The 10724-nt window shown below is 67.6% G+C and overlaps 2 protein-coding genes across 2 annotated transcripts in view; one reads left to right on the top strand and one right to left on the bottom strand.

Moving 5' to 3' along the window:
- Nucleotides 1-5624, bottom strand: part of CHLNCDRAFT_137054 (hypothetical protein) — a gene marked incomplete at both ends in the record, with an annotated part of 5918 nt that extends 294 nt beyond the window's left edge. Inside the window, 15 exons of the mRNA XM_005845245.1 lie at nt 115-284; nt 470-527; nt 701-788; nt 961-1059; nt 1136-1298; nt 1554-1650; nt 1800-1901; nt 2103-2258; nt 2402-2672; nt 2887-2993; nt 3222-3326; nt 3548-3685; nt 3922-4046; nt 4243-4360; nt 4533-5624. Coding sequence (XP_005845307.1) covers nt 115-284; nt 470-527; nt 701-788; nt 961-1059; nt 1136-1298; nt 1554-1650; nt 1800-1901; nt 2103-2258; nt 2402-2672; nt 2887-2993; nt 3222-3326; nt 3548-3685; nt 3922-4046; nt 4243-4360; nt 4533-5624 — 2889 coding nt within the window. The remainder of the gene's footprint in view (nt 1-114; nt 285-469; nt 528-700; nt 789-960; nt 1060-1135; nt 1299-1553; nt 1651-1799; nt 1902-2102; nt 2259-2401; nt 2673-2886; nt 2994-3221; nt 3327-3547; nt 3686-3921; nt 4047-4242; nt 4361-4532) is intronic.
- An 836-nt stretch (nt 5625-6460) lies between these two features.
- CHLNCDRAFT_26116 (hypothetical protein) lies at nt 6461-8839 on the top strand (the record flags this gene model as incomplete). The annotated part of the gene is made up of 4 exons (XM_005845372.1): nt 6461-6693; nt 8144-8261; nt 8416-8486; nt 8665-8839. The coding sequence occupies 4 exons, from the start codon at nt 6461-6463 to the stop codon at nt 8837-8839; spliced, it is 597 nt and encodes a 198-aa protein (XP_005845434.1).
- Between the last annotated feature and the right edge of the window lie 1885 nt (nt 8840-10724).

The following is a 10724-nucleotide window of genomic DNA, read 5'->3' as shown; positions in this document are numbered from 1 at the left end:
AATTCCCCCCCCCCCCCACCACACACCCACACCCACACGCACACAACCCACTACCACTACCACCACAACATGCACACGCCACCCCGCAAAGCGCCCAGGCCGCGGCGGCCGCACCTGCGCAAACGCGGTGGTCGTGTGCTCCAGCTTGCGCTTGGCCTCGGCGCGGCGCATGGGGAGGTTGAGGATGGACACATACCCGACCATGGCCGCCAGGCACAAGGCCAGCAGGTCCTCCACTGTGGTGGGCAGGATGGCGGTGAGCAGCACGCCAAAGCCCGCCGCGCCTGCAGGCAGGCAGGCGGTGGAGGAAGATGACACAGCTGGGAAAACGGGGGGCCGAAACGAGTGGCAGGCAACAGCAGGGGAAAGGTGGGCGGCGTGGGGGCCTGGGGGAGGGCGCCTTGCTCTGGCAGAGGCACGGCAGCAGGGCAGGAAGGGCGGGTGAGCGGCCGTCGACCGCGTGGCGCACCTGCTGCTGTGCCTGCTGTGCTGATCACCGCCTCCCGCACCTCCTCCTCCAGCATCACCTCTGCAGGGGGAGCAGAGGGGCAGATTCAGACACAGAAGGGATAGGAGACGCGCGATGGTGTGCATTTGTTTGTGTGTGGCGAGTGGATGGAGAGCAGGGTGTTGAGCACCAGGGCCCTCTCAAAGCGCCGAGCTCGCCTGTGGTCTTGGGGTCGAGCTTCGCCACTGCCACCAGCGCTGCCTCAGCATCCGGCGGCGGGCCGCCGTCTGCAGCCGCCACCTCAGCCTCCGTCGTCAGCTGTCGCATCTCCCGCCACCGCCTGCAGGCGTGCCAGCAGGGCACGAGCACGCGGGGCAGGCTGGCACCTCCGGGCGTGGCAGGATATGCGGGTGGCACCCATCCCGGCCTACCCCGCCCCTCACTAGCCAACCAATCTCACTAGCCCACCAATCCTACTAACCCAGCCCACGCAGTCTCATCTCCACCCTCACCTGCGGGCGCCGGCATCAGAGTCCAGGCCCTCCAGCTCTGTGCTGAGCAGCCCATCCAGCGTCTCGTCCAGAGCCGCCGCACGCTGCTCCGCAAACGTCCTGCGGAGGCAGGCGCGGGGCTGGTGGATCAGCAGAACCCAGTGGCGGGAGGCGGCAGGCCGAGGGTGCGGGTCACAGGTGGACGCGGCGCGCAAGCGCAAGCCGAGAGATGGGCGGCACGTCCAGCACAGCGCAGGGGGTGGGTGCATGCCTGTAGTTGGCCAGCTGGCGCTGGCAGTTGGAGGCCAGCCAGGCGGAGTGCTCCTTCACGAGGCCCGTCAGCCCCGCGGTGGCCTCGGCTGCAGGGCGGGCACCAAACCAGGAGGGTTGCACAGTGGGCGCACGCATAGAAGCAGCAGAGCAACCACGAACACGGCGGCCCGCAGCCCAGACCTCATCCTGCCCTACTCGTTGCCCTAGGCGTGCTGTGTGCCCGCCTCCCTGCCATTCAAACACTGGCACGCGCACTCCCCAACGCCACACACACACACACACACACACACACCATGCCGTCCCTTCCTCCTTCCGCCACCGCCACCGCCAAGCAAACGCACCCGCCATCTCCTCGTCAAACTTGGCGGCCACCGGCAGAGCGCGCTTGTCGTCTGCACGGCCGAAGAGGTAGGAGGTGATGACTTCCATGTTGGACAGCTGCAGGCGGGGGGGAGCAGGCGGGGTCGGCGTGTAGAGAGGCGGGTGTGTTGCAGTGTGTTGGCAGGCGCCAAAGCGCAGCGCAGAGCAGCGGGCAGCACAGCACGATGCAATACAGCATGAACAGCACAGCACAGCACAGCATGCACATCGTGGCACAGCACAGCGTGGCAGCGTGCCTGCAGCATGGAGTCCACGATGGCGGCCGCCTTCTTGGCGGTGCCGGCCACCTGCCGCTGCACCTCGTCGCGCTGCAGGGTGTGTGGGCAGGGGAGTGGCGTGTGCAGCCAGGGTTTGCAAATGCCACCCTTAAACCCAGCTGGGCAGCGCCACCCCTTCACCTCTGTCCACAGCACGACCAAACACTCGCTGCATTTTGCCCTGCAGCAACTCCCAGGCCCCCACGCACCCCATCAGCAGCAGAAAGAAAGAAAGCAGAGCAAAACACCCACCTGCAGCTGCCCCTCCTTCTCCATCTCCCGTCGGAAGGCCGCCAGCTGGCTGCGCACAATTGACACGCTGGCAGCATCCTGCTGCGCCACAGCCAGCTCCTGCTCCAGCTGCTGCGCCGCCGCTCCCAGCAGCGCGTCCGCCACAAACAGGGGAGACTGCAGGCGAGCAGCAGAGCCCGGGGTACGGGAGGCAGGCAGTGAAGTCAGCGGTTGGCCAGCAGGGATAGTATGGGTGGCCGGCGGGGACCAGGTGGCAGCTGACCAAGCCAACCACCCCCAACCTCCTCCACTCCTCTCACCTCCAGCTTTAGCCGCACGCTCTCCGCGCCAGCCTGCCTGCCCTCGCCGCCGCCTCGCGCCGTGCCGTTGCTGCCCGCCGTCGCCGCGGCAGCAGCAGCTGGGTTGCCGCCTGTGAGGAACTCAAAGATGAAGCGCTCGAGCGGCTCGAAGCCGCTGCGCTGCCAGGCCGGGTGCGCCGCCAGCGCCGCCGCCTGCTCGCCCGACAGCTTGCCGTTGCCGTTGCTGCCGTCCCCGAGCACCTCGAGCTTGGCCTGCATGGCCGCCCGCGCGCTGCACGGCGGGCACAGCACAGCGCAGCCCCATGCCGACTCAGCATGCACAGCATGGTGGCAAAGCAGTACGGCAAACCGCTGAACGCAGGAAGCAGGGCCGCGCTGCCAATACGCCCAAAGCACCGCTCCGTTCTGCCTGCCGTCACCACGCCATGCTCCCCGCTTTCCTCCCCGCTTTCCATCCCCCCGCCGCCCCATGCCCAGGCCCTCACCTGACCGCCAGCACTTGCGGCTCATCCACGCCCAGCACCCGGGCCGCGTTGCTGCGCACAAACGACACCACCTCCGCCACCTCGGCCGCCGAGCTCAGGATGTCGGTCTGCGGGGGGCGGCACGCGGCGCACAAGGAGCAGCACGTGACGGCAGGTGGGCTGCGGCCCTTCAGCACGGGGGGTGCCGAGGCCGAGGCCGCCAGATGACGAGGCAGCTGGCAGCGGCCCAAGGCGTACCGCACCAGCCCTACAGATGGCGCAGTGCAGATGGGCCGCAGCTCGCGCCAGCCCAGCACACCCCGCAGTGCCTCCCAGCAGCCCGCAGCAGCCCTCACCTTGTTCACCACAAACACCACCTTCTTGCCCCACTGCCGCACATACTGCAGGAAGCGGACCTCGCTCTCCGTCAGCGGCCGGTCGGCGCTGAGCACAAAGAGCACCTGCAAAGGCGGCACAAGGCGGGAGAAGGAGCAGCGGGTATTGGCAGCGGAGTGTGCACGACGGCTGCCAGCCCAGCCCAGCCCAGCCCAAGCAAGAGCTACTCCATCCCCATCCTGCCCCAGCCCTGGCTCCCCCACACGGACAGGCTGCCGCAGCCCAGCACCGGCTGGTCTAGATCCCATGCATCTCCTGGCTTGAAGCCCAGGAGCCTGCCGCTCACCAGGTCCGCCCGCGGCACATACTCCTCGGTCAGCCGCTGCTGGCGCCCCAGGATGACGTTGGTGCCGGGCGTGTCCACCACATTCACCTCCCGCAGCAGCTCCGCGGGGAGGTAGCGCGTGAACACGCCGTCGCCGTCCTGCACATGTGGGTGCGGACACGTGGGGCAGGCAGGCAGGTAGGCAGGCGGGCAGGGATGACGGAACGACGGGGAGGGCCCCGCGCGGCACGACTCCTCTCCCACGTCCCTACACGCAGCAACCACTCGCGCTCGCATGCGCGTGCCCGCCACACACTGCAGAACACACCACCACCACCACCACCACCACCACCACCACCACCACCACACCACCACGCCAAACCATCGCAGCGCACCTGCGCCGCCGTCTGCACGTGCTCGGGATCGGCATGCTTCAGCACGTTGATTTCGTTGGTGGTGGGCAGGATGCCCTCCGCAAGGTAGCGCTGGCCCAGCAGGGCATTCACGACCGCAGACTTGCCTGCGGGGGGCGCGCGGGAGGAACAGGCGTTGAGGCGGGGCTGGCGCGCGTGCACGCGTGGCACCACAGCCACCCAGGCATCACCTGTCGACCTGCTGTCTACCCAGCATCACCTGACCGGGTCGCTGCTGAAGCCCCACAGCCCGTCCCACCCCGCCCCACCACACACCACCACCACCACCATTGCCAGGCTCACCGCTGTTGAACTCGCCCAGCACCACCAGCAGGAAGAGCTCGTCCAGCTGCTTGACGGCGTCCCGCAGCAGCTGCGCCTCCCCCATCTGAGGACACCAGCGCTCCAAGAAGGCCAGCACCTGCACGCCAGGAGGGTTGGCTAGGCGTGGTCGGTTGTGTATGCGCGTGTGAATGTGGAGCGCAGGGCAGCGGCGCAGCAAGGCGCAGTGCGGAATAGCGCGGCAGCAGCGCGCAGGGCGGGCGCCAGGCGCCGCAGCAGCCGTGCCGCAGCAGCGGCAACGGCCTTGCCACAGCAGCAGCAGGGCTTGCCTCTGTGAACAGCTGGCGCTCGGCATCCACCAGCTCCTCCCTGCTGGTGCTGAGCAGCTGGGACAGCTGTACCGCCTGCTGTACCGCCTGGGGCGGCCCCGCCGCGGCAGCTGCCGCGTCGGCTGGTAGAGAGGCTGCAGGCGGGGCCACGCCGCCGGCCAGCTGCTGCATGACGGCTGCGGCGGCCTCGCCGGCGCCCGCGGGCTGCCGCCGCGCCAGCGCCGCCGCCACGGGCTGCAGGTCTCCCAGCTGCACCACCAGCCCGTCCACGCCTGCCGCCAGCAGCTGCGCCAGCTGGTCCCTGCCGGCCTCCCCCGACACCGCCGCCACCACCGGGATGCTGGCGCTGCTGCGCTGCTGCTGCTGGGAGGCCACCGCCTCCGCCGAGTTGGGAGCAGCTAGCCCCGGGCCGGACGGCTCCAGAATCACAAAGTTGGCACCGTCTGCGGCCGCCTCTGCCGCCGCCTCGGCGCTGCTCACCACGCGCCCTACCAGGGCCAGGCCGTCTTGCAGCATGCGCTTGGCCACCATGGTGGGCAGGCCCGCGCCCGTCAGCAGCGCGCCGTCCGCCCCCGCCGCATCGACAATGTCGGTTCGGTCAGCGATGAGCAGCACGGCTCGCCCGCGCAGCAGTTCCTTGAGGCGTACCGCAGCCTCGTACAGCTCCGCGCCGCCAGAGCCGCCGCCGTCGGCACCCTGGGCAAGCACCACCGCCGTGGCGCCGCCGGCCACAGCCGCGCTCAGGGCTTCCAGCGCGCCGCCGGCCTGCGCTGGGTCCAGCACGTCTGCCGCCGTGACAGCTAGCATGAGGGCGGGCAGCTGCACGCGAGCCTGGCGCTTGCCGGCCGGGAAGAGGCCCACGCCGCCGCTGGCGCCGCTGCCCGCCTCCTGCGACGACTGGCGGGCGGTGGTGACCAGCGCCGTGCCGCGCCGCGCCAGCCTCGGGCTGCTGCTGTCTACACGCTGCGCTCCGACACGGAATGCCAGGATTGGGGCCGGGCAGGCGCCACAGCCCAGGCGGTGCAGGCCCGGCAAAAGCCGGGCCTGTGCTGCAGCGTGCAGCCGCTGCTGCATCGGGTGTTGCAGACCGATTACGACACCTGGGCAATCCGACACCAGCCCGCAGGCGCCGCTGCGCTGCGAATTGTGATTGAAGGTGGGCTGTGCAGCAGATAACGAGCCCAGCAAACTCTCGTGTCTATCGGCAGGGCCTGTCGATGCGGGGAATGCACCAGGCATGCACCGAGTCTCCCATCATCCACCCCCCATCTCCTCCTGCCTCCGTGGCAGGGGAGTCGCTGTATGAAGACTGCGCTGGTTGCTCTGTGGATGTAGCCTGCTTAAAGATCACCATCAGGACAGTAAGGCCTGCGGCACAGGCTGATCCTCAGGTGCGATGATTGGCTCGCTGTGGCGCGACGATCAAGGCCGGTTGCAAGTGGAGCTGGCCATTGGATCGCAATTGAGGCAGCCAAGCGCTCCTAGCAGGCCTCCCTGCAGCCAGCTTTCTGCGCCAGGCGGCGGCAGCGTGCGGCGGCGGCAAGCAATTCAGCAGTCAAACCAGTGAATGACGGCATGCTGCTAATGCCCTTTGCATGTTTGGCGGCTCAACCGTGGCCATTCTTCATCCTTCCCCATGTCTGCATCTGTTGCCGGTGCAGGGCACAGGCAGACAGCAGCGGTAGCGATGAGCAAGCGCGAGCGGCCGCGCGGCGGCGGCGGCGGCGGCGGCGGCGGCGGCGGCGGCATGCACGAAGAGACGGTTGAGATCAGGGTGGCGCGCCGCATCTACGTGGGCAACCTCAGCTGGGGCACGAGCTGGCAGGCAAGGCGGCGGGGAACTGGGGCAAGGCAGGGCAGGGAAGGACCCTGCACGGCTGCGGAGCCCCACCCAAGTTTGTGTGCAGATCATGTCCCTGGTCCCTCCTGCTGACCGGGACTCCTTCCTCTCTTCCACGCAGGACCTCAAAGACTACTTTGGGGCTGTGGGCAACGTGCGATACGCCGACGTGCTGCGCGAGGCCGGCCCCGGCAGCCGCAGCAAGGGCTGCGGCATCGTGGAGTTTGAGACGCCCGACGAGGCGGCCGCCGCCATTGTGCAGCTCAACGACACAGAGCTGGATGGGCGCAAGATCTTCATCCGGTGCGGCTCGGCTCCTGGTCGAGAACGGGAAAGGGAGGCAGATGGGGGCCGGCGAGCCCGGGAGGCAAGCGGAATCTTGCTCCTGCAAACTTAATAAGCCGCCCACCTGCCCCCTCGCCCACCTTGTTTGTGGCCCCCTGGCTCCTGTCGCTTCCTCCTCATAGCGAGGACCGAGACGACTATGAGCTGCGTGGCGACGACCACTACGGCGGCAGCGAGCGCAGCTTCGACCGCGGACCCGCCAAGCGGCAGTTCCGCGGGTGAGGCAGGGGCTGTTGGCGTGTGCATGTGCGGGAGCAGGCGGCCTGCCCCTGCCTGGTTCAGCATGTGCCAGCACTGCTGCAGGCGCTGCGCTGTCGGGCAGCCTCTGTTGCGCGTGCCGCGATCCGCAATCCAACCCACCACACCATGGCGGCACCTGTTGTGCAGGGGCGGCGGCGTCAGCGGCGGCGGGGCGGTCGCCATCGGCCGCCGCGTTTTCGTCTCCAACCTCGCCTTCTCCACCACCTGGCAGGCAAGCCGCAGCTGGACAGCGCTGCCAATGCTGTAGCAGTGGGGCGCAGCTGCATCCTAGGGGAGTGTTGCCCTGCCCACTTTGCGTTTTGTGACCCGGGGGTGGCGCATGGGATCCGTGATCAATCCATGATGGAATCGTGATGCGTGCATGCATGTATGAACCAGGGGGCTGCTGTTCCCTCGCCGAGTTTGCCTGAGAGCCTTGCCCGCCCGGCTGCTCAGGCGAACCCCCCAGCGACACCCATGCATGGATGGGTGTGCCGCCAAGTAGCCACCAACGCATGCATGTGCTGCCCGTGCCACCCGCAGGAACTCAAGGACCACTTCAAGCAGGCCGGCCGCGTCCTGCATGCCGACATTCTGGAGGTGGGCAGCAGAGGAGGGGGCATCGCACCTGAGCCGCATGCTCACGATCTGTGCCAACACATAGCTGGCAAGCTGGCCTGCTCTGCGCCTGTGTGGTTGCTGGTGCTCGAAGCATACCCCAACCACCACCCTGGTGCCAGCGCCGCCCATCCTCTCGCCTCGGCGCTCGGCACCTGCTGCCGCCGCCTGCGCAGGATGCGGAGGGCAACAGCAAGGGCTCCGGCATCGTGGAGTATGAGCGGCCGCAGGATGCGCTGCACGCCATCTCTGTCCTCTCCAACTCCCAGCTGGGGGGCAGGCAGATCCACGTGAGCCGCCACCGCCGCTGCCGCAGTTGACTGCACAGCGACACAGCCGGCGCAGCTTCCACAGACAGTGCGGCTTGCCCCACCCGCCATAGCAGCAGGCACAGCCTGCCCGCAAGACGCTGGCTGTGCGCTGCTGCGGCTTTTTGGCTGGTTGAGGCCAGGCACCCTGCTGTGTGCTGTGCCCGCTCCCCTGCGCTGCCCTGCTGCTGAGCCGCCGCATGGTTGCTGCCCTATGCCTGCGCCCCCGGACCGCAGGTGAGGGAGGATCGTGAGGACCCCAGCACCTCGCTGGGAGGCGGCGGCGGCGGCTACGAGCAGCAGCGGCACGTGGTGGCGGCGGGCGGCGGCTCGGGCGGTCGCCCCGGTTCTAGCGCAGCGGTGAGCGCGGGAGGGAGCCGTGCCATGCAGCACAGCTGCCTCGCTGCGCTGTCTTGCCTGCTTCCTCCTCTGCTCTACCCTCTGCTCCCCTGCCTGCCCTGCCCTTACCCCTGACCCGTCCTCACCTGCGCACCGCACCACCCCCTGGCTGCAGCCCGGCACTCAGATCGTGGTGCACGGCCTGCCGTACCGCACCTCCTGGCAGGACCTGAAGGACATGTGCAAGTGGGTTGCCCCTGCGCATTGCTGAAGGGATTGCTGCCTGATCCTGCCCGGCCGCCTGCTTCTGTTCAGCAGCCGGCCCCTGCTTCCGCTGCCCGGGAGGCCTCCAGCAGCTAGCAGCTCGGCTGTCCAGGGAGGGAGGCCCCGCCCGCGCCAGACTCCATGCGCCTGCCTCCCGCAGGCCCGCCGGAGCGGTGGTACGTGCCGACATCGTGACCAACCCCGACGGCAGCAGCAAGGGCTGGGGCACTGTGTCCTTTGCCACGCCCAGCGACGCGCAGGCCGCCATCCAGCTGCTCAACGGCTCGGAGCTGGAGGGGCGGGTGGTCACTGCCAAGCTGGACAAATTTGTGTGAAGCTTCCCCCCCAAAGCTTAGGAGATTGCAGCCATGGCCCCGCATGTGTGATGGCCTGCTGTCAGTTGTTCTGTTTACAGCTATTCAGTCCAGTCGGGGCGCTGCCACTGAGTGGCATGTTAACTTGGCAGGGCGGTACGGAGTGCACGCAAGACAGCAACACGAATGAGCCAGTGCAGCTCCTGCTCAGAAACGGAACGGCACCGCCTCCTCGTACTTGCGCTTGGCGACAGCCACCGACCCCTGGCGCTTTGTGGTGGCAGCTGCCACCGTTGCATTGCACTTGTGGCGGGCCTCTGCCACCGCCGTGTCGCGCTTCTGTGCCGCCGCCGCCACTGCTGCGGCATACTTCTGCTCCGCGGCTGCCTGCTCTCCATCGCGCTTTTGGATTGCCGCGTCCTTTGCTTTGTAGAGCGCTCGCGTGCGCCCTGCTCCACCTTGTCTAAAGCACGCTGCGCCCGCGCGCGGCGCGGAGCGTTGGCGCGCTCCGCAGTCACCGCCAGCCTCCCGTAGAATGTGCGGACGGCCTGCTTCAGCGGGGCATAAGCCACTTTGCTGGCAAGCTCAAGCAGCATGGCTGCATTCTTGCAGCTGATTTGAACGGGCTTGGCAAACATGGCTCGGTGCAACGCTTGCGCCTCCTCCTCGGACAGCCTGGCTGCCAGCTCGTCATGTGTCGAGCTGCATCCCAGCCTGGTGTTGGCTGTCAGCACGGGGTGAAAGAAATTGTGGCCGCGGATCTGGCACCGCACCGAGCGCCAGCCATCCCAGCTCTCGGGCTCCGGCATGTGAGCCTTGGGCGGCTGGCTGAACCTGCTCTTCTGGCCGGCGAGGTTGGCAGGTGCCTGCTCCTGCGGCAGTGATCCGCAGTGCAGCGAGTCGGCTTTCTGGTGCGGTCAGGCAGATACCAATGGAGCATCATGCAAATACAACTGGATCAGATGCCATCAGCCCGCAGACTGCATCTGCCTGGCCGACAGCGAAGGGATGCGGACCTTGAAGCGCCGCAGGCAGTCCAAAATCTCATTAAGTGGCTTGTTGCTGAATTGCGCTATGTTGGCGGCGGTTGCCCGCCCGTGAGTTGACCCGGCCTCCCGTTCCAGGCCTGACTGCCCGTCATCCTCGTCCTCCTCACCAGAGGACGGCACGTAATCCGAATCCTGCGATCTCTCATCGGCTGTTGCCCCCTCTGAACTATTTTTGTGCTGCCGCTGTGTCCGCCACATCCTCGCTGCAGAGTGGGTTGCTTGTGTGGGCTTAAAGTCTGGTAAAGCAAGAACTAGCTTGCAACATAGACTCCCCGCCGAAACGGGACGGGAACCGGGCGAAAGCAGAGAAAGCAATAAAACAGGGGTGGAGCAAGGCGACATGCAACGCAAGCAGCTGACAGGGCACGCATCGAAACGTGTGTATGACTGGCAAAGTGGCATGGCGCATTGGGGAGAAACGCAACGGTACGGGAGCATGGGCTGGCCAAACGGCAGTGCGGAACGCTAGGTCACTAGAAAAGCAGGGAAAGGCGCACTATGTATGCAATGAGGGCAGCCCCGGCTCGGGGCCGTTGAGAAAGCAGTGGGCGGGAGGGGGGAGGCCCCGGTGTGGGCGGGCCCCATCGAGGGGGGATGGGGCGCGCAAGCGGCCAGATGGGGCGGGGCGCGGGCGGCAGTGGAGTCCTGCGGCTGGGTGGGATATAGGGCAATGAGCGTTGAGCAGTGTGCGATGAGCAATGAGCAATGAGCAGTGAGCAGCCCCTCCCTAAACAAAAGTGAAGCGCAGGACGGGGTCCGGTGGATGGGAGGCAAGGAAACGCGGGGGGTTGCCACGTGCGCTACCGCCGCCGCCGCAGGCAGCACCCCTGCGGCGGCGGCAGGCGGCAGCAAAGCCG

Source organism: Chlorella variabilis, assembly GCF_000147415.1.
Source record: "Chlorella variabilis unplaced genomic scaffold CHLNCscaffold_18, whole genome shotgun sequence".
NCBI lineage: Eukaryota > Viridiplantae > Chlorophyta > Trebouxiophyceae > Chlorellales > Chlorellaceae > Chlorella > Chlorella variabilis.
This window is presented reverse-complemented; position numbering and strand designations above follow the sequence as displayed.